This window comes from Globicephala melas, chromosome X (assembly GCF_963455315.2).
Source record: "Globicephala melas chromosome X, mGloMel1.2, whole genome shotgun sequence".
In the NCBI taxonomy this organism is placed as follows: Eukaryota; Metazoa; Chordata; class Mammalia; order Artiodactyla; family Delphinidae; genus Globicephala; species Globicephala melas.
The window spans coordinates 87,780,451-87,804,340 of NC_083335.1; the positions used below are offsets into that span (position 1 = coordinate 87,780,451).

A 23,890-nucleotide genomic window follows, 5' to 3' on the forward strand; every position below is an offset into this window, starting at 1 on the left:
GCACGGCTGAAAGGCTTTTTGACTTTAGGTAACATTTAATTTGTCAGTAATAAGCTATAAAGGAATAAAAATTTAGCTGATGGCAAGATATTTATATACTAAAGGCTGCTTTTAATCATCTAGTTAAAACCAGCAAGCATGTCCCTAAAACCAGTTCCTAAACCTAAAAATTTTAAAACTTATCTACCAAAAAAACTAGATACATGGAAAGTTGATACACATCAGTAAGCATGCAAAGGAATGCAATCTGGTTTTAAACGATTAAAATAAGCAACTAAAAATTCGATCATAGTAGTTGAAAGATAAACTCTAAGTTATATGGAAACTTTTCATAAAGTAAAAATACTGCAATATTATAAGCACATCAATATTATCCAAGAAAGAGTCCAGGCGGGTGTCAAAATTTCATTTATCATCAAATTTCTACTCAGAAGCTAATCACCTGACAAGTTACAATGATTATAATATGCAGACAAATAGAAACGTAACCATTTTATTACACTGCCTTTAAATGCAAATCAAGGTATTTTAAGCTATAAATTCTTTAAAGAGGACCTGCTGAACAATTCACAATTTATATAATTTTACTTTCATATCTTAAGTGCAACCTGTGAATGAACTCTTCGAAACTGTAATGTAAATTACTACCAATCTGTATTTCCTCCCATCAACACAAACTAAAAAGTAGATATACCATACAGGTCTATCAGTGGTCTAGTTTTCATTACAACTTGAGAAAAATATTTGAAAAGGTTTGCATAAGACAGTATTGAAAAAGCCTCTAATTATATTAATACCAGAGATAGAGGCTCCCCAGCTTTAGCAGTCATGCAGCATCCTCATTTGGGAAACCTCTGACTTAGAAATCAGTTCAACAGAGTTTCTTAGACAACTTTCCCAGCTATATTACCTAAATTATAAAGCTCCTATGGACACTGGCCTTGAGGGGCCTGCAAAGCAAAGGCTGGGGCTCTGCCACTTAGTATACAGTCATGTACAGAGGCTTCACGGCCTGTAAACTGAGGGTTCTTTCACTAGAATTATGTTTTTAAAAGACAGCAAATTTCCAAAGTAGGGTTAAGGGCGCATTTACTGAAAATCTCAGCAACTAAGCTAGTCAGGGAATTAGATGTAATAAAGAAGAATAATAGAACTATAAGTTACAATCATAACAAAGGTTCTCACTTATTAACTACCAATTATACCTTAGCATTATAGGCATTCTAACAAAAATCTCATGTTATCCTTTTAACAATCCTTTAATGTTTAAAGACACTGAACCTCCAAAATCCCATTCTCTCACCTACCCAAACAATTCTCTCCTATTTCTCCTGTGTAAATTTCCTCACCTTACTTACTCAACCTATAACCATTATTTGATTTACACTTTCATCATACTCTCCTCCTGGAAAGACTTTATTCACTTGACTTCAAGGGCATCCATCACTCACATTCTCCTAGATCTACTACTACCCTCACAGGTCACTCCTCTTCTAGTTTTCTTTGCTAGTTCTTCAATTTCCTGATCTATTTTACTGGAATGCCCCAAGGCTCAGTTTTGAGTTCTCTTCTTTTCCCAATCTATTCTCACCCCTTGGTGATTTCATCCAGTCTCGTCCATCTTTCCTAGTTGATCAGGCTAACTTAAGTCTCCCTCTTTCTCAGCTAATCCTGTTGGTTCTACCACCCAAATGTACCCAAAAGTTGACCACTTCTATTGCTGCCACTCTGGGTCGAGCCGCCACCACCTCTTACATGGATTACAGAAGTAATCTCCAAGTGGGTCATATCATTTCTCCTTTTGCCTCCTTTAGTCTATCCACAGAGTACCAGAGAGCATCCAGGCAGATCACCTCACTCCTCCATTCAAACCTCCCTATAGTTTCCCATTTAACTCAGAACAAAATCCAAAATCTTTACAATTGCCTACAAGGCTGAACATGATTTAGCCAGTCTGTTTCCAGCTGGACCACATTTACCTCTCTTCTCACCCTGCTCAGCCATGCTTGCCACCTTGATTGTCTGTGAATATGCAAAACACACTCCTGCATTAGGGCCTATTGCTTCTTTCTGCTCCCTAGATGTGGAACACTCTTATCACAAGTATCTTCAAGGCTCACTTCTGTCACTCAGGTCTTTATTCAAATATCCCCTTCCAGTGAAATCTTCCCTGATATTCCTATTTATAACTGCAACTCCTCTACCACCAGTCTCTAGTACTCTCCAGCTCTGGTTTCTAGTATATTTTTTCAGAGAACTAATCATAACATTACCTAATATTCTATATGTAATGCTTATTTACTGTCTGTTTACCTACATGAATTAACATTTTAAAAGTCTTAGAAAAAGAACTTATCTCAGTTTTATCAGTAATATAAAGCTAGCCAGCAATAAGTCAAATATTTCCTTAGAGCTAGTAAAAGTATAAGTAATTTGGCAATACGTATTCACAACATTTTTTTAAAATGCTCTTTGACCCTTCAGTTCTGCTTTGGAGCACCCGCTCCATGGAAACAATCCAAAATATAGGGAAACTATGAGGATAAATATTCAGAAGTAAAAAACTTTTTCTCCCACCAGAGTGAATACTCACCACTTAGCAAAGCACCTGATCTTAAGTAGGCAATATGTGCAGAAATGAACTAAGAAACATCACCATAAATTGCTTAAGATGCCACTGTAAATTAGCAGTGGGTTTTGGGGAGTTGTATGATCTATTTTCTTTATTTTTTTAGAAATTTCTAACATTATCTGTGTAAATCTTATATGGAAAAGAAAATATACTCACATACATATAATACTGAGCCACAATGTAGTAATAACATTGTAGTACTATAAATGCTTATAAAAAGTTCCTCAAACTTTTATTTCTTCTTCTCTCAAAATGCATAAAATCAAATGAAGACAACTATTATGTGAGAAGCCAACAAGGCAGTCAGTCCTTCTATTACCTGAGTGGAGTTAGATAGTTGGTTTTTCCACGGCTCCTCTGCGCTGCTGGTCAGGTTTGTGCGGTTATGAGGTAGAGTGAGTGCGTTTCGCTGCAGGTAAGGCACGTTTCCATTACTTCCACTTCCTGTTATGTGATTATTGCCTATCAAAATAGTGTCTGTACTTCCCAGCGTTCTTGATGTGCTACAGGGAACATGGCCTGCAGAAAAGGGTCCATTGGCCAAAGGCTGCCCAGGGCAGGCAGGGCGGACTCCAGGCTGAGAGACGCTAGGCACTCTGGTCAGAGCAAGCTGTGGCTGCTGGCCAGAGACTGAGTTTGTAGGCAGTGATGAGTCAGCTGTTGGCCCATTAGGAATTCCAGTAGATCGTACCTGTGCAACTCCTGTCTGTCTCATCTGTCAAAAAACAAATGAAAAATAAATGCTGCCTGTGTGGTCCATAGGGGACAGAATCAGAATATGAAGAATATATAACCAGGTAATCTCTGATTTTACCCTAACATTTAATTTCTCTAGGTTAAAAAATACCTTTTCAAAACAAGAAATTGTTTCTTCACATTTAGATTAGCTTCCTCAGAAAAGCAAGAACCTACTTAATTTTTTAAGAAATATCCCTTTAGTAATGACAAAAGAATCCAGCTGAAAATTATGGAAAGGATATCAAATTTACAGGTCTTTCCCCCATCACAAAATAGGGGACCTCAAAATTCCATTCTATCACATTTATATGCCAGATTCTCTGAGTTAAACAAGCTTGAAAGAACCCCACCTAAGTTTAGGATGTAGCTTGTTAAGTATTAAATAATATAAATAAAACTCATGCAGAATAACATGTAAATAATAAAATACTAAGTCATGTTCAAAATCAAATTTATTGCTGTTTTCTCCTAAAAATCTGTCCATTACTAGTATTTTAAGAAGCACAGATTATTCAATTCCACCAAATACTGGTGGAAAGTAGAAGTGGGCATGAACATACTCTAAAATGATGTTCCAGTCAATAGAAATATTCGAAATGGTAACAAATTTTAGGGGAAAAAAAATGCTATACACACTTGATGTTGCTGCATTAAGACAAACTGACTTTCCAGCTGTTCCAGCATCAGTTTCTGTGCTGGATTTAAATTATTTCTATTTGCACGGAGCTGTTCCAAGTGCTAGAAGAAGAAGAAAGGAGAATACAGTCAAAGACACATCTAAGAAACAAGCTCACTATTCTAAGCAACCTTTCCCTTGAAATGAGTAGGTAAAACTCAGAATGCTGTCTAGTCAAAGATACTGATTTCTGACCAATGACAATCAACCCCAAGATGAAGTCCTTTAAGAAGTTTGAGAAACCTCAGAAGGTTTACTGTAATGTGATCTTTGAGATAAATACGCATGAAATTCTACTCATCAGTAATTTTCAGGATTTACACAGAAAGTTCTTTGAGCTTAAAAATGCATTGTGAAAGAAGATATACAGACTGCCAACAAACACATGAAAGAATGCTCAACATCATTAATCATTAGAGAAATGCAAATCAAAACTACAATGAGATATCATCACACACCAGTCAGAATGGCCATCATCAAAAAATCTACAAACAATAAATGCTGGAGAGGGTGTGGAGAAAAGGGAACACTCTTGCACTGCTGGTGGGAATGTGAATTGGTTCAGCCACTATGGAGAACAGTATGGAGGTTCCTTAAAAAACTACAAATAGAACTACCATATGACCCAGCAATCCCACTCCTGGGCATATACCCTGAGAAAACCAAAATTCAAAAAGAGTCATGTACCAAAATGTTCACTGCAGCTCTATTTACAATAGCCCGGAGATGGAAACAACCTAAGTGCCCATCATCGGATGAATGGATAAAGAAGATGTGGCACATATATACAATGGAATATTACTCAGCCATAAAAAGAAACGAAATTGAGCTATTTGTAATGAGGTGGATAGACCTAGAGTCTGTCATACAGAGTGAAGTAAGTCAGAAAGAAAAAGACAAATACCGTATGCTAACACATATATATGGAATTTAAGAAAAAAAAATGTCATGAAGAACCTAGGGGTAAGGCAGGAATAAAGACGCAGACCTCCTAGAGAACGGACTTGAGGTTATGGGGAGGGGGAAGGGTGAGCTGTGACAGGGCGAGAGAGAGTCATAGGCATATACACACTAACAAACGTAGTAAGGTAGATAGCTAGTGGGAAGCAGCCGCATGGCACAGGGATATTGGCTCGGTGCTTTGTGACAGCCTGGAGGGGTGGGATAGGGAGGGTGGGAGGGAGGGAGACGCAAGAGGGAAGACATATGGGAACATATGTTTATGTATGACTGATTCACTTTGTTATAAAGCAGAAACTAACACACCATTGTAAAGCAATTATACCCCAATAAAGATGTTAAAAAAAAAAAATGCGTTGTGACAAGTACACTCTAAGAAGCACTGTTTGGAATAGGAAAAGTCTGAAGACAATCTGACTGTCCAAAACTAGTGATCTGCCTAAGTAAAAGTATGAAACCTACATAAAGAAACATGATGTAGTCATAAAAGAATAAGGAAGCTCTTTATACACTGACATGGAAAGGTCTGTAAAATATATTATTAACAGTATATATAGCATTCTATCATTTGTATAAAAAAGGGAGAAAAATAGTAATATATGAGAGAAAGAGGATGCATATTTGCTTGTACATGCATGATATATCTCTGGAAAGACAAATAAGAAACTAATAACACTGGCTGTCTATTAGGAGGGGAACTGAGTGGGTAGGGGCAGGAATTAGATGGAGAATTTACTTTATATACCCTAAACTCATACTGAGGCAGTTTGAATCATGAGAATATATTTGGGGGGGGGGGGGGGGCGGGGGGGGAGTGGAAAAAAAAGAATGAATTATCTCTATTACTCTGGTAAATGTGGGTTCATTTTACTTATGCGCCTATTTATTGAGTTTACTGCCATTCAACTTTAAGAATTAATAGTTAAAAAACTTAAAACTTAGTACCTCTACTCTTCTTTAATAGGAAAAACAATCTGTCAAAAGCATATCTTACATACCTGTAATTTCTGTGGTGTCAAACACCATGAATGACCTTGTTGCTGTACTGGAGGATGTGACACTGCATGGCCACTACTCCAATTATCAGAAGTATTCTGAGGAAAATTGATAAAAAAAAAATTAAAGAATATTTGGTTAAATCCATAGAGTTAACAATAATGACTAATGGAGGCCAAATGACTTTGAATTGGAATATTTACATATAAGAAAGATGTTATGACATTTAGTTCTTTTAAAAATACTTTTACATGCATAATAAATTTGGAAAATCATAAATTAAGAAAATATTGATTCTTTAATAAGCCACCCAAAAAGGCCCACCCCTAAACTATGGCCCAAATGGCTAACCTAAATACCACACTGTCCACTAGGTCCAACATTAAGTTTATTTCAATGTCAGTAGAAGGTGATGATGAAAAGTGTGTTGAGATCTTAACGGCAGGGAGATGAATAAAATGATTTGATGAATGCAAATTTATCCCTACTTTCTATATTTAATATGATGCTAAGAATTTGGGATAGAAAAACTCAAACCTTTCACTCTTTGATGTCCACAGATTTAAAGTAAAGGACAGGAGATGTTCAAACTGCACAAGTTCAGGGCAGTTAGGAGTTTCTTTTTTGACTGGGATTTTTATATTTCTCTAAAATATATACCTTTGTTGGACTAGATGTTCTTTTCCTCTTGGCAGGACTGGACAGGTCATCTACTTGACTAGAAGGAATCATGTGTAGTGGCAAGGATTGCTGTGAAATTGGTGTTTGACTGAGGCCTAATACAGGTTCAGTATTTGGATGATGAGGTTTACATGCCTAAGAATCACAGAAGGAAGACAAAAATAGGGTTCTATATATTCTTAATTCATTCCTTCAAATTGTAAAACTTTACAAGCTGCATACTTTTCAAAGCTATGTGGACATCGCTGATGGCAATTATTGTAAATCAAAATCAAATGAATCATCAATGGAGGAATGTGTACCTTCCTTTGAAAAACTTGCTTTAAAAAATAAACCACTGCAGCATTACTTTAAGAAACCTCCTTCAAAATCATGAAAATGCACAAAGGTTCTAAACTGGCACCCCAAAATTTCTTCCCATATCAGAGGGAGTTTTAATTTTATCTAGATTCCCTTCACAATTAAATCAAGAGGCTTTTCATTAATGAAAGCCTCCTGTGCTTAGTAAAATACGCTTGACCACTACAGATTGAAAAGAACCCTTAAAGCTGGGCACCTGCAGAACATAACCCAACTTCTCACCTGCTGTGCTGTGTTCATGGCACCCTGCCTGGAGGTAAGCTCTGCGGGGATTGGTAGGCTCCACGCCTCCTCAATACTAGGAAGTAATTTAGTTTTATTCTGTAGACTACCTTGTGGAAGGTTACACAACTGAGCCTAGGAAAAATTATGTAAAAAGCAAATTTAACACAAGCCTAATTGAGTAAGAGCAAGTCCACTAAATCTTCCTAAATGCTATAACTAATTGTTTTTAAAAGAAAATAGATTCTTAATTTGGGGTTTCAGAAAGATACTAAGTATAATGAGGGAAACCGGAATATAAACCTTTGTGAGAATTAAAACAAAGCTGAGCTCTGTTTTCAGAGTTCTTATAGCTGTCTTCTCATGAAACTCCAAGCAAGAGTGAAAGACAATGTTTGTGTCCTTTTCTCTAAAATGCTATGACAACTTAAAAATGTAGACAGTACATAGAAAAAAATTATGTAAATTAATATGCATCAACAGAGTAAATGTGCAAAAGAGCATCTTTCAAAATACTGCATATCTTACTTAAAATGAAAAGTAAAATAATATTACAAGCTATGGTATGTTTACAAAATATGGAAACAAATTATAGACATCAAAACACAGCTAGACAAAATTCCCAGCCACCCTCCTCCTGCCTGAGTGTCATGGGGAAATATGTGCCTTTAAAAAACTGCCATTTAAACATTTTACCTGTAAATACTTAATTCGTGCTGCAAGTGCAGAGGTATTACTACAACTTTTGCTTCTGGTTGCATTTAAGTAGCATTTAATGGCATCCTGAGGCTGGTTGCAGGATTCGTAGAGTGTGCCTAGGTCCATCCAGGCTGCAGCATGGCCATGGTCCAACTGTACAGCACAAATATAGGCCTGTAAAGCATCCATAGGCTGATTTTGCTGCTGATATAGCACGCTGGAAAGAGATATTCAGAAAAAATAAGTTGACTAAGAAGAACTGCTTAGCTTCATAAAATGATATAAGCCATGAAGTACATTATATGTGATGCAACCATCTTTGTGTATCAATTATAATACCATTATTTTTATACAAAGTCTTACCCTATTGAACACCATGTATCTGCACTTGCTTCTGATTTATCAATAGACTGCCTGTAAGATATAAAGGCATCCTGAACTTTCCCAATACTTGAATAGCACCTGAGAGGGGAGGGAAAAATCAAGAAAATACGATTAATACTGATTGATTAATTAATTAATTTGCTGAATGGATGGACTATATGTCAAAGCAAATAAAAACCTAATAAGCTGACATATTTATGTGAATGTGTGTACATACATGACAACAATAATGTACATTATAATTAACCCTTCAATAAACTATATTATAGTCTATCTGATAGTGTTTATCAATACAGCATGCTTTAGAACCTATTAAAATAATTAAAGGCCATATCACTTCAATATTATAATACTGACTTACGCACACTCACACACCCACTACTCTACTTATACAGCTTGATCTCTCGTTTTCTATAGAGTAAGAACATAGAGTTAAAAACCAAGAAAAACACTCTATGTTGGTAAGACTTGCTGAATCAGATTTCAATTCTCCTTTCTTAAATAATGAGGGCAAAAATTCTTTAATTCATACAAAATACAAACATAAATACTATCAAGCTAACTATCAAAAATAGTATAAAATAGAATTAAGTACAGTATTTTATGACTAGTAAGGGTAGCAAGGTATGATTAAAGTTTCAATGACCTGCCATTTTCTTAATGTAGATGTACCTGATGGATACACAGAACAGCAGCTGAAATTATAAATACAGAAATTATCTTTAGTGCTTGGCACTAAGGGAAAAAGACAAGAACAAAATCCAGTTCGTCTTCAAGGAGCTTACAATTTAGTTGAGGACTGAAGACACATTATAATTGTCATGATGCCATATCAAATGGCTAGCACAGACAATAACTGGTCTGAGAATTGAGGGTAGACACACTACCGGGGTTTAGGAAAGACAAGAAAGGGAAGGGTAAGAGTAAAGGAACTGAATATGTGTAGATGCATACTGTTTAGATCAGTGATACCCATTACCAGCCAGTATATGGCAATTTGGCCAAGCAAACGAAATGGAAAAACAACATACACATACATACATAAATTTTCCATTAAACTAATATTTGTATTGTAATTGACTTATTTTGAAATACTATTGACTGAGTAAACAGCAAAAAAAAATTTAAACATCAAGTACTCCAAAAGTGTTGGAACCACTGATTCTGGCAGAGAAGGTAAGAAAAGGCATTTTGAAATGCTGCTTGAACAATATGAGCAAAACTTAATATAAGATAGCACAGATACGAACAGTAGAGGATTTTAAATCCAACCCAAGAATACCCTGACGTTTGTTCTTCTAACAAGGGGAATGGCATGATGAAAGTACTTTATAGGAATATTAATCTGCTAACAACATGTAGGGATAAACTGAAAGGAAAATAAGTTATGGACAGTAAAAAAAGAAGGCAGTTATATTCACTGGTTTGGAATACGCCAAAATTAGGATGAAAGTAATGCAAGTAACAACAAAGAAAAAGACAGGAGAAACAATAAACCAAAAAACAGATAAAGACTTTGTGACAAACTGATTAGCTATTCATGGGGGTGGGGTTATAATTTAGTTTTTAAGCCTGATTAAATAGAGGGAAAAAAATGGTGATATCATTGGCAAAAATAAAGAAGAAGGAGCTGGTTCAGGGAAGAAAATGATGAATGAGATTTGAAATATGCTGATTTTGACATGAGGTGTGGACATTAAAATGGGAAATGTTAGGTAAAGAATGGGAGATGTGGTCCTGGTGTTTAATACCTTGAAGTGTAGCAATCTAGATTTGGAATTCATCCATATCAAAGAGAGGGTATAAGAACATAGGATACCGACGAAGGAGAGGTAAAACTAAGCCTAAGCAATCATTAATATTGTGGTTGGGGCAATATAAGAAAGGTCAGTGACTGAGACAGAGAAGGCAGTGTCACAGAGCAAACTGTTTTATGAGAAGGGAATTCAGGACAAGAGGGCATTAACAATGCCAAACAGGGACAGACACCACAAAGAAAGGGAATGCTTAACAGATAGTAGAAAACATGCTCTGTTTGTTGTTGTTAAATCAAAGCCAATCTCAGATTTATAGAAAAATTTGCCTAACCGCTAGGAGGAATAAGCAGTAATTCCCAAAACCAATGTTTTCATACTTGATTCCTACAAAATGAAAGTAGGAAACCAATGTGCCCAAATACAGATGGCCCAATCCAACTGCCAAACACTTTTCCTCTAATAAAACTTAACTAGGTTCCCCTGAGACAGCGCTGTGTAATTGAGAAAGCACTGGGTGTTGAACCTAGGAACTAGTCCCTGCTCTGATATTAGTTACCTGCATGACTGTGACCTTGAACAAAACATTTTACTCCTCTGAGCTCACTTTCTAAAACATCTGCAAAATGACAAGGTTTACACGGTGAACTAGGTGACTTCCTGGTCCTTCCCAGCTCTAACATTCTATAGTTCTGTGATAACACAGTCAATGATTAGTACCAGTTTAACAGCATTACCACATTACACTTTTGTTATGATATACACATGCCAAATGACAAATTCAATCTTCAACACAGACCTGAATGCAGAGGTAAGTAATAAAATGCCTCAGAAATATTAGGGTCATCAAATCCCAAAGTTGCTTACTGACACTTGAGATCTTCCTTCAGAGCTTTAATAACTTCTAAAATACAATTTATTTATAAAAATTTTCTCACAACAAAACAGATTTGAAGCAACACATTAGAAGTCAGCAAAAGAGGGTAAGAAAAGTAAACATCAAAGAAAAAAAATTTTAACAGTCCTCAGATAAGAAATAATGGACACCAACATGATAATCTTGAACCCCAAAATAAGTTAAATTGTAGTAAGTATCCTTTAATTGAGAAGTCAGTAAACTATAGTTGGAAAATTTTACCCAGAAAGATTCAAATAAAAGCATCTCAATGATTTAAAATGTAAAACCAGTTAATGCGGGGGGGGGGGGGCGGGGGGGAACCTCCTATGGAATAGTGCTCATTGAGCTGAAAATTACTAAGATAGTAATTTTTGCGAATTCCCTGGCAGTCCAGTGGTTAGGACTCAGCACTTTCACTGCCAGGGCTGGGGTTCAATTCCTGGTCAGGGAACTGAGATCCCACAAGCGGCACGGCCGGGAAAAAAAAAAGAAGTAATTTTTGATGTTTCGTTATGTATTAATTTTCCATGCCTAGAATTAAGAAAAAATTATATTAAAAAGACATCCACACTATTGTACTGTATTAAACTACTGATTTGTATCTTAGGTCAAAAGGAAAATACTTTCCAGTATACATTCCTTTTAATCTACATTAAAAGAAATTTTCATATATAAACATTAACACTAGAGGCAATGACTAGGCAAGGCCCTACTTCCCAGTACTAGACCTCCTTTCTGGTCACTGTATGAAACCTATCACTGCATAATACTAATAGTAGTAACAGAGCTAGCTCCAAATGCAAATGGTGTTCAGTTAGTTCATTTATTCCATTTACTGAATAGCCACTTTGCTAGGCAGACAGATACAAAGATGGTAATATCCAGTTTCTGCTCCCAAAGATCTTTAGTGAAAGAGACAATGTTTGGACTCTCAAGCTTTATTAATAAGCAACCCAATTTACATGATTTTACAAGCTTGGGAAGGAATCAGAAAATCCCTGCTAAAAACAGCAACTTTTCCACTCAACTCTTATTGTATATTATTATTATTATTATTTTTTGCGGTACGTGGGCCTCTCACTGTTGTGGCCTCTCCCGTTGCGGAACACAGGCTCCGGACGCGCAGGCTCAGTGGCCACGGCTCACAGGCCTAGCCGCTCCGCGGCATGTGGGATTCTTCCGGACCGGGGCACGAACCCGTGTTCCCTGCACAGGCAGGCGGACTCTCAACCACTGCACCACCAGGGAAGCCCTTATTGTATATTATTAATGAATAATCAAAATTTTTTTAAAGAAGGAAACATCTTAATATTATTCCCTCTCATACAAATATACTTTGCTATATTTAAAGGAAAAAAATGAAACCATACAAAATACTAAAATTTAACATAACTATATGGCAAACTCACTTCAAGTAAAATACTATAGAAAATAGAGGAAAAAAGCTTAAAATTAAAACAAAATAGGATAATTTCCAAAGAATTCATAAAATTAAAACCTTTAGAATGGGAAGGTACCTAACAGATAATCTAACCCAGGGCTTCTCAACCTCAGCCAGGTAATTTTTTACTGTAGAGAGCTGTCCCACTAGATGCCAGTGGCACCCCCTATAGTTGTGATAACCAAAATGTCTCTACAGACATTATGAAATGTCCTCTATGGGGCAAAATAGCCCCACACCCCCGGCATTGAGAACCACCAATCTAATTCTCTAATCAATAGAAAACTGAAGCCTCAAAAGGTTTAACTGTACCATCCATGATTCCACAAATAGTAGCCTAGCCAAGACTTGAATCCAAGTATCTCAGCTCGTAGTCGAATGATCTTTCCACCATACTGCAAAAGCTAAAACCAATTAGGAACCAAAAAACAATCTGATAATGGTCCAAAAATATTTTCTATCAGATACATATACATGAGGTATGTTTCAGATAATCAGTAAGCAAAATTCAGACATTCAAAGTACAAGAGAAGTTTATAGGCTTGCAAAAAACTATTTTCACTACATGTCACTTCTCCTTTCCAACAAATCCAATAATAATGTATCTACTTTCGACTGTGATTTGAGATCTACTATTAATGTCCATTCTAAGGTATATATCACTAATCAAAATGATAACTAGCAAAGTTCTACTGACTACTGGTAGTCAACAGGCAGAATGAAAAATTCTCTGTTCTATTAAACAGACATATAAAGAAAACACTAGAAATCAAAAGGAAAGGCATAAATAGTTGAATGAAAAATTACTATCTGCTATGACTTTTTAAAAACCAGCAATAATTTAAGTCAAATGAAATTTCAATAAGCAAAATAAGAAACGTCCTGATAGACCAGATGCTGCTGTAAGAAAACCACCACATTCAGAAGCTTTCTTTTATTTTTTAACTTCTAGAAATCTGTTATAAAAGACTTAAAAGAGAAAATACACTGATCAAGTTATTAGTAAACTAATATTTTAGATCATAGTTCAAAACCCTTAGCTGGAATAAACAAAAGCAAAGCCTAAGTATCTGATAAATCAGTCTTACCTTCCGAGGAAATACCAGGACTGGCCAGAATTAGGATCTGCTTCCAAGGACTTTTGGAGATATTGAATAGCATAGCTTTCCTTGGTGGCTTTATCTCCCAGGAGATCCACAGTATGATGCATCCAACCTATAGTAAGTGATTAAAAATATTTACCTAAATGAGTTAATTATTATTCTATTTTAAAGAATACCAAGCAGAAAACAAACAAGTAAAAAATACTCTTTTCAGTAAATTTATTCATTTAGCTTGGCATACACATTCTCAAAATTTAGAACTGTCAATTCTGGCCTAAGAAAGTCTGTTTTTAAAGTACAGTCAAAGCTATGAAGAACTTTCATTCCAGAGAAATTAAAACAATTTTAAGCATTGACTTATCACTTAGTAGACTGCAAACTACAGTTCTTTTATTCTCTGATTTTTTTGTATTTGAAAAGATTCCAAGGTATAAAAGAATATAAAGATGTTAAATCTTATTCACTGTTCCGTGCAAAAATTTATGTGCATTTAAGAATCTCCAAGACACTATTAACCCAATGTTTATTTCCAAGGAGTAAATATAAGCTATATAATCAATGATAGTTCAGAGTAAAACACACACATACAATTCCACCTTATTGGCACTGGCTACATATTTTCACACCTTATAAAATAAAAACTATAAAGCATTTGACAATTTTTTAAAACCCCAAGGCTATAAGAAAAGTCCATTCAAATGGTGCAAATAAAAACGGTACAAAATGGGTAACACAAATGTTTAATAAATAAATTTAGATAGTGCATAATCTCATATGTGGAATCTTAAAAAGTCGAATACACAGAAGCAGAGAGTTGAATGGTGGTTACCAGGAGCGGTAAGGTTGGGGAAATGGGGAGATATTGGTCAAGGTCACACAGCTGAAGTTATGTAGGATAAGTAAGTCTAGAGAACATACAGCATTACAACTGCAGTTATTAATATTGTAATATATACTGGAAACTTGCTAATATGAGAATAGATTTCAGGTGCTCCCACCACACAAAAACAAATGGTAACTATGTGAGGAGATGCATATGCTGACTAGCTTGACTGTAGTAATCATTTCACTATGTACAGGTGTATCAAAACATCATCTTGTACACCTTAAATACAACCGTTATGATAAATAAACAAACAAGCAAGCAAGCTGGCTATGGAAGTAATCAAAAGACTGGATCATGGACTAGTGTATTCTATACCTTCAAGGCACACAGGAATAATTTGATTTAATTTGCCAGGGAATCATATTTCAGTTGTGGATCAATTCAAGTGCATAAAATCAGCTGTTCTTTGTGTATAGTCCACAGTACATAAAATAAATAAGGACCTTTATTTTCTGGCATTTATTACAGTTGCTGTGCTCCAAAAGACATTTTAAAAGGATTGAGTTACCATGTTTTACAGAAATATAAGTCAATCACACATCTATTCATCTGTTCTTTCCTTACCTCTCCTACTATTACTAGTAAGAACAGGACCTACAGTAGCAGGCTCTAAAAGGAGTTGCTTAAGCAACAGTGACAAGAAAGTAGGAAGGATTGATGTGCAGGCATAAATTACACTCAATTAGGGGAAGTACCTTCCCTTTCAAAACCATGGAAAGTTTACCTATACACTCTGCGAAAGAAGACAGGTAATTCAAACGATTTCAATCCATTTCTTAAATTTAAAAGGTATATATGCATTTTTGCTATTGACACATTCTTCACTGCAGCTAATTAAAAAACAGCTTGTATTCAAATATTAGCTGAATGAGTAAGCTGTCTGAAGGCACCACTTTGCTCTTCTTACTGAAGAACACAAAAGCTTTTTTGCTGTACTAATAAACTTGTTTTAATTTAAAGATACAAATTCACATTACTCAAACACTACATGTAATCATTAAAAACAAAACTTTACTATAATTTTTAAAAGTATGGATAACTCAAGGAAAATTCTAACCAGAGATTAAATTAAAAACAAAGCTAAAAATAAAACTTTTATATGAAAGCAATGTGTTTATTTTGTATAACCGATCACATAATATGCATTCATATCATGAAGATAAGTGATAAAGTCTAAGCTTAAATAATTTTAAAATTACATTAAAAATAGTCACATCATGAAAACATTCACATTACTACAACGGTGGCTAAAACTTAAGAGTCAATTATTTGCCCAGACCAAAACCAAATTTTAAAAAGCTGGGGTGGGGGGGGGGGGGAGAACCAAAAAAAACCCCCGAAATACCAAATGCAGACAAGAAACATGACTCAATAACCAAGCAACAAAATTAAATGTTGGAGAATTCCATCATTATCTTCTTGGTGATAGTGACACATTATATCCAGACGACTACATGCTTTCATCTTCAACATTACAACAGAACTGCATGTGTAGAGAAACTATATATAGTGTTAGATGTTCCACAATTTTTACATAAAATGCTTTAGTTAATATTATCAACAGAGCTATGAAAGCAAGCTCACCAACCACTAAGAGACTTTAGGTAAATCACTTAACTTCATTGAGTACTAAGCATATCTGGCACAAAGAAAGTATTCAGTCCCCCTCACCCATGGGTTAAGTACCAGAGTATAATTTTGAGAATTTAAATGGATGAGTTGCACTAAAGAACTGTAATGAGATTGACTGTGAGATAGACAATGCTCGGCAGAAGGTGGAAACATGATGGGTTCAGATTAATTCTATCAACTCTGGGGAAAAGGAAAGAAAAGAAATAGGGTACATGAGCCACGTATTTACCATCTGTGACATGTAAAAAACATAAAGAGATGTACTTATAACACACTAAATGTATATTATTACATACCCAACTGTTGTAAGACAGTTGCTTTTACTTGTGCAGAAAGGTTTTCTGTCTGCAAAAGTTGTTCATAAGCTTCCTTTGCAGAATGATACTTCCTCTAAAGAGCAGGAAAAACAGAGTTAAAGAAAATAAAATTAACATCTTTAAAGAACTAGCTCATATGTTAAGTTTTATATGATACTGATATTTTGGCGTATTTTAAAAAATCAACTGAAAGAGAAAAGTGCCTTACTGAATGTTTCTCTAACTCTAGACAGCTGGGGTTAATAGACCATGTTTCAGAGTATCTAACACCAGTAAAACATTCAATATAACAAAGTATCATTAAAACATGACCTTTAAGAATTTGTCAAATCTCAATAATTAAAAAAAATCATCTCAACCTATTTAATAACATAAATGATTTCAACTTTACTTAATAACACTAATGAAACCAGAAAAGTATTCCACTTCCAAGTGCATCATCTGTCTGCCTAGAAATACCAAGTTCCGAAGCAACTTAACAGGAACAATAGAGCACGTCAAAAATGCTTTAAAAAAACTAAGTACAAAAGTAGTTGAAACCTAAGTTTAAAAGATATAGATACTGGTATATAAAATATCCTATGAAAAATTTTAGAATACATATATGATTTTGAAGACAACAAACCTCCCATAATTATAGTCTAATAATGTTTGCAATATTTAAGATTCCTTGGGCAAACTCTAAATGAAACCATTTACCCACAGTTCTCATCCCAGAAGTACTAATATGACTGAAACCCATTATTGCTACAGTCCTAAAACTTAAGACAAAACCTCCCCACCACCCCCCACAAAAAGGGGAAAAGCCAACAAAAGAAAACCTCATAAATACTATCTTTAAAAAATACTTGGCAGAACAATGAAGTGGCTTTCATTCATATCACTGACAGTACCCAGCTGCCTGAGCAAACAAATCTTTCTCCCCCAAAACATAGGTAGAAACACGAAACTAGCTGTGTGAGCCTCAGGCAAATCACTTGAGCTATGATTCAACAACCATAAAACAGATGTAGTGCCTGATCTTTCTATCTAGAGTTGTTCTAAGGATCAAACGAGATTAAAAAAGAGCTATGAAAACAAATAAGGAGCTCTATGAATGCAGTATGTCAACATGAGGAAGATTTGAAAGAACTGTCCATTGAGATTAACAGTAGTTATTACATAAACTTTTATTCATCAAGTAAATGAGTTCCCTTTAAACATTAATCTGGTCTGAAAAAGTGAATTAGACAATTAATGAAGGATAAGGATCAAGTTATTCAACTCAATTCCTTCAACTGGTAAATATTTGTTGAATACCTAATACATAACAGGAACTGCTGGGACTACAGTGTAGTCAAGAATACAGATATAAAAACAAATAAAACATACTGTACTGTTAAAAAAAAACATACTGTACTGTGTACAATAACAGTATGGTATTTCCCAGAGGAAGAAAGAGCATGTGGTAAATTTAGAGTACTAGCACACTGGGCAGAAAATGCAGAGCCAAGCAGACAACTTCACAAAGACCTTCCTAAACCAAGTTAAAAGACTACATACAGACTGTATCCTAAGACAATGGGGTACCACTGAAATGAGTTCAAGCAATATGATCAAATTTATATTTTAGAAAGAGCCCTTTGTGGAATTACCTCAACAAATGCTAAAACATACTTCCAAACACTAGTAATAATAATAAAACCAACATACTTGAAAAGCTGGTTGCATCGTATTGAGAAACATGAAGTTTGATTTCTACCTCCTATTATATACAAAAAACTGGCATCCACATTAAAGACCTAAATATGAAATGTAAAAGTATAAAACTAAGAGAAGAAAATGAAGGAGAGTATTTCTTTGAGATGTGAAAGAATTTATTCAACTTGGCCAAAATGGCACAAATAAGGAGGAGTAGTAAGGATCTGACTTGAAACACATAAGCAGAAAAATAGGCAATGGACATAAAAACCAACACATAAAAGGTGAAAAACATGTGAAGAAGTGTACACCTCTAGCAATCAGAAAATGCAAGTTTAAATGATATATTACCTTCTACCCATCAGATTGGCAAACATAAAGTTGGGTAGTTCTTAGTATTGTGGGGATGTGAGTAAAGGAAAATGCTCATGCCTTGCCTGAAGGGAATTTACTCATGAAATTAGGTATGCAAATATGCTCCAATCTAACAATCTCACTCTTGGGATATATATACCAAAGGAACCTTCCCAGAGGTAATGTTGTAAATGGTACTATTTGTAGTACCAAGGAGATGGACAACCTAGGTCTATGTCACTAGGTGAGTGGAAATATAAAATACGATGGATGCTTACAGCAGAACATTAAGTAGCAACTATAAATAGTATATAAAAGCAACATGAGTTTATCTGTAAAGGTGTTTAGTATAAAGTTAGTATAAAGTTTTGTCTCTGGTAATGCTGAAGTAACAACACTTCAGACAGCTTTAAATTCTGGATAAAATATAAAAGTTAACTATCAGAAAGTACTGAAAAGAAACCAAAATCAGGCAAAAACAGAGAAGCTAATACTTAGAGGAAGGGAATGGCACTGGTTTAGTAACCCCATTTTTCTAGGATTTTCACCTGAAGGCAGGCCCCAACTGGTATCTGGTTGGCTACAACTCAAACAGAAATCAGCAATCTTACTAGCTTGAAGAATCTGAGGACAGACTTTGTAGCTATCACAAGAGCTGGAAGTGAGGGGAGAAGAAACACCAGAAAGGAGAGGGAGAGAAAGAACAACAAATTCTGCAGTTAAACTGCTCAAATCCCTAGTTGACCACTGAACTATGCATGAACACAACAGATGTTCAGCAGCCTAAAAGAACTAAAGGAAGAGATTTAGCTGTTGCCAACCACAGGGATGACAAAGTTTCGTGAGTGACTTGGGCAAAGTTAACTGGCTAATAAAACAAAAATATCATCTTCAGAAAAATATAACAAAATCACTCTCCACAACGTATTATTCATGATACCCAGAATAAAATTACCAGACTTGTAAGAATCAGGAAATTTTTACTCATGTTGAAAACAATAGGAAATTAATGAAAACCAGCCATGAAATGACTCAGATGTTGAAATTGCAAATAATTTTAAAGCAGCTATTTTAACAATGTTCACAGATGAAAAGGAAAACATAATCATAAGGAATGAATGGACCAAAAATCAGAGCACGTAAAGAGAAATTAAAAGAGAAACACAAGGAAATTCTAGAACTGAAAAATACTAATTTGAAATTTTAAAAAAAAAGTTACTGGAAGGACTGAATAGCAGATTAAAGACTTAATTGGAGTCCAAGAAGGAGAAGAGAGAAAGAATGGGGCAGAAAAAATATTGACAATGGCCGAGAACTTTACAGAAGTGATGATATCAAAATCCCATATCCAAAAGACTAAAAAAACCACAAGTAGTATAAATATAAAGGAAAAACCAATACCTAACTACATCATAGTCGCATACTTAAGAACCAAATGTAATGAGAAGAACCTTGAAAGCAGCCAGAGAAAAACGACAAAATACAAAGGAAACAATAAGAATGACAGCCAACTTTATGTAACCATATCAGTAATTGAATTAAATATAAATGGACTAGATATTCAAACAACAGAGACTGCCAGACAGATTTACAAAAGTGAAAGAAAGCCAAAACCACAGTACTTGTAAGATATGCACTTTTTCATATAAGGATTCAAACAGGCTGAAATAAAAGGATGGGAAAAGATACCATGTAAACTGTAAGTATTAGAAAGCTGAAGTGACTAGATTCAGATCAGATTAAGAAGGCTTCAAGGCAAAGAGTATATTACCAGAGAGAAAGAGGAATGTTTCATAATGATAAAGGACATATCAGGATGAGATAACAATAACAAGGCTTCTAAATAAATGAAGACTGTACAGAATTAACACTGATAAAATACAATTAATCTACATAATTTATTCCAATTTCACCAACTGTCCCACATATATCCTTTTTCTGGTCCAGGATCTAACTTAAAATCCCATGCTGTGTTAAATTAGCATGTCTCTTTACCATCCTCTAATCTGGGACAGATTCTCAGTCTCTGACTTTCATTACCTTGACACTTAAAGCAGCGGTCCCCAACCTTTTTGGCACCAGGGACCGTTTTTGTGGAAGACAATTTTTCCACAGACTGGGGGTGGGGGGGTTCAGGCAGTAATGCCGGCAATGGGGGAGCTGCAGATGAAGCTTCGCTCACTCGCCCTGCGGCTCACCTCCTGCTGTGCGGCCCAGTTCCTAATAGGGGTTGGGGCCCCCTGACTTAAAGTACTAGCTAATTATTTTGAAGAATGGCCCTTTCAAATTAGTAAGCACCTTGTGGAAAGATATTCAACATTCCTCATATATTAATTAATTAAAATTCTACAGTAAGAAAAAGGTGACCCTTTCCCTGTTTATTTATTCAATTATTCATTTATAGCAATATGAATATATTTTATTCTATATCTTATACACCATTATTATAATTGTTTCTAAACTTGTGTCAGATTTGGTGATTAGAAATCCCATTTCCCTCAAGTTGGCTTCTTTATCTTTCCACATGCCCATCATTTTCTAAGCACTTCCTTACTTTTTGGCACCATGAAATGTTCCAGGGATCATCTAGTAGTTTCTCTGCCTAAGCCCTGGAATTACCCACTTCTCCCCAAGAATTCCTGATTCCTTTTATTGAAGAATTGGATTTAGAAACAAAGATCTGGGTGCTAGTACATTCACTGCTGCCAAGGTGGGTCACTGCTTCTAGGCCCTTGCAGCAAACAGCTAGGAAATATATTAATGTATACATACATTATGTATACATTACATTATATGTAATGTATGTGTATACACACATTATATGTAATGTATGTGTATACACACATTATATGTATGTATACAGATACATACATACATACACACACACACACACACACACACACACACACTCTCTCTCACGTCTCTATTTCTATCCAACTCTCTATTTCCATAAATAATCTATGTTCATAGTGATCCCTCCAATTCTAATCCAACAACACAGAATTCAGTCTAGCCTTTCTTCTTTTCTTACTTGTAAGTTCTCTGACACTGAAAATCTGGTCCTCATTATCCACAATACATTTACTTAATTGTTTACCCCTAATATTTACATAAAATAGTTGCAGAATTTCTATCCATATCCCTGTGAGAAAGTAACTGCAGTGGAAGATTTGTTTACAGTTCTTTTGTCTCTAGCTTTACACTATAGAGTCAAAATACTATTCTCCAAAGTTATTTAGCTTAGTTCTTTTCATCCCTACCCCTCAGTATACTTATGTTATTCATTTGTAATACAGTTAGGTTAATTTGTTACTGTTCATTCTATTTTGGGCTAACTCACATTCTGGTTGGTCTTAATTATTCAATGAATTTTGGGGTGGGTATGTGAAACATAACCAGGTTCTAGGAGTTAGAGCTACATAAAAAGTATACTCAAGGTAAGTTCTACTCCCTACTACCCCATTCACAACCATTCCTAGGTAGGTAACCAACCTCACTTGTTTCTGGTTTATCCATTTTCAGTATTACCTGTGCACAAGTGGGACGTGTATCTTGCTCTGCACATAGTTTCTTTCACAAAGGGCAGCATATTATACTTTTATACTTCACATTTTTTCCACCTAACAGTATATCCTGGAAATCATTCCATATAGTGATTTACCTAGGTCTTCCTCATTCTTCTCTAATGCTGCATGGCACTCCACTGCCTGAATGTACCAGGATTTATATGTACAACCATTCTCCTATGTATGGACATTTAGGTTGTTTCCAATGTTTTGCAATCACAAACAATGCTCCAAAAGATATCTTTGTGCCTATATATTTTTATATTTCTGGAGGTATATTTTCAAGGTAGATTCCTAGATTTGGGATTGTTGAGTCAAAAGGTTAAGTGTATATAGAGTTTTGCTAGATTACTGCATGTAGTTTTGTTAGATTATTTTGTTCCAGATGGGGTGTACCAGTTTGCATTATCACAATGCATGAGAGTGCCTGTTTCGCTACCATAGCCACTTACACTTTTCACCAATCTGACAGGTAAGAAACTGTATTTCAGTGTGCTTTAATTTGCATTTCTTTAACTGGGTGTGTTTGAACACTTTTTCACATGCTTAAGGGCTGTTGTATCTTTTTTGGAAAGTGTCTGCTCATGTCATTCTTCCCAGTTTCCTAATGGGTCTTGTTCATTGTCAAATTTTAAGTTTGTTATATATCAGGGGTATTAGCCCTTTGTGCTATACGTTGTAAACATTTTCTCCCAGTTTCATAGGTGTCCTTTGAATGTATGGTTTTTTTGTTTTGTTTTTTTGCCATGCAGAAATTATTTTTATGTTGCTCAAACTGATTGGTCATTCTTTTTATTGCCTCTGAATTTTGAGCCATAGTTTAAAAAGCCTTTTTCCTACATCAAAGTTGAAGAAGAATTAATGTTTCTTCTAGTACTTGTACAATATCAATGTTTACATTTTGATCCTAATTCATCTGTAGTAGTTTATTCTTGTGAATAGTTTGTGTTATGGGTCTAATTTTATCTTTTTCCAAATGGCTACCTTATTGTCCCAGAACCATGTATGAATAAATCTACCTTAGCTAAAGGAATGTAAGATATTACCTTTATCATATACTCAATTTCTCTATGTACACTGGATCTATTCCTGGCCTTTCTATGATATTTCACTGGTCTATTTGTCTAGTCACATGCCAGTACAATACTTTTAATCATATAGGCTTCCTTGTAATATTTTAATATCTAGTAGGGTTAATATAATCCATACAATCCCTACCATCACCACCAGTGTTATTCTGGCTATCCCAGAATGTTTTTCCATATCAACTTACCTAATTGCTTTAAAAAGTTTATTAGTAATTTTTACTGATGTTGTATTACATTTAAAAACCTAAATTCCCATGAACATCTTTATACTATTGAGTCATAGTATCTCTTTTAAGTTTATTGTTAACTATTTAATCACTTTGCTGTTATTATAAATGGCAATATTTTCTAACTGTGTGCTCTCTAATTATTGTTGCTGAAAGCTATTAATTTCTGTATGTGCCTCTAATTGATTTTTCTTGTCTAACTGCATTGGTTAATACCTACAGTACAATAATGAGGAGTAATGAAGACAGAGAACATCCTTTGCCCTGCTCCTGATTTTTGTGAAAATGTCTCTAGTGTTTCCCTTTAAATAAGATACTGACTTTGGAATTAAAGTACATGAATTTTATCATGATAGGAAAGTAACCCTTAATTCCTATGTCCAAGAGTAATTTTAGTTGGGAATGGGTATTGAGTTTATCAAAGGCTTCTTCAGCATCTATGATGATAGTGACTTGTTTTTACCTTTAGCTCTATTATTATGATGCATGATATTAATAGATTTCCTAATATTCAATCAGCCTTGTATTCCCAGAATGAATACCACTTGGTCATAGTATATTATTTGCTTAATGAGGTAACAGATTGTTTGCTAATA

The 23,890-nt window shown here is 35.0% G+C and overlaps 1 protein-coding gene across 6 annotated transcripts in view; it reads right to left on the bottom strand.

Annotated features, from left to right (window-relative positions):
* Positions 1 to 23,890, bottom strand: part of KDM6A (lysine demethylase 6A) — a 209,587-nt gene that overhangs the window by 45,229 nt on the left and 140,468 nt on the right. For 3 of the 6 annotated variants that reach the window (XR_009560766.1, XM_030834976.3, XM_030834985.3), the window contains 9 exons: positions 16,359 to 16,452; positions 13,530 to 13,656; positions 8,328 to 8,426; positions 7,962 to 8,181; positions 7,266 to 7,400; positions 6,663 to 6,818; positions 6,005 to 6,100; positions 4,007 to 4,108; positions 2,952 to 3,347 (listed from right to left, as the gene is read on the bottom strand). Coding sequence is in view for 5 of the 6 variants with exons in the window: in XM_030834976.3 (XP_030690836.1) it covers positions 2,952 to 3,347; positions 4,007 to 4,108; positions 6,005 to 6,100; positions 6,663 to 6,818; positions 7,266 to 7,400; positions 7,962 to 8,181; positions 8,328 to 8,426; positions 13,530 to 13,656; positions 16,359 to 16,452 (1,425 nt within the window). In the remaining variant the exon portion in view is untranslated. The remainder of the gene's footprint in view (positions 1 to 2,951; positions 3,348 to 4,006; positions 4,109 to 6,004; positions 6,101 to 6,662; positions 6,819 to 7,265; positions 7,401 to 7,961; positions 8,182 to 8,327; positions 8,427 to 13,529; positions 13,657 to 16,358; positions 16,453 to 23,890) is intronic. The other 3 variants (XM_030834979.2, XM_030834978.3, XM_030834982.3) reach the window with 3 other exon arrangements.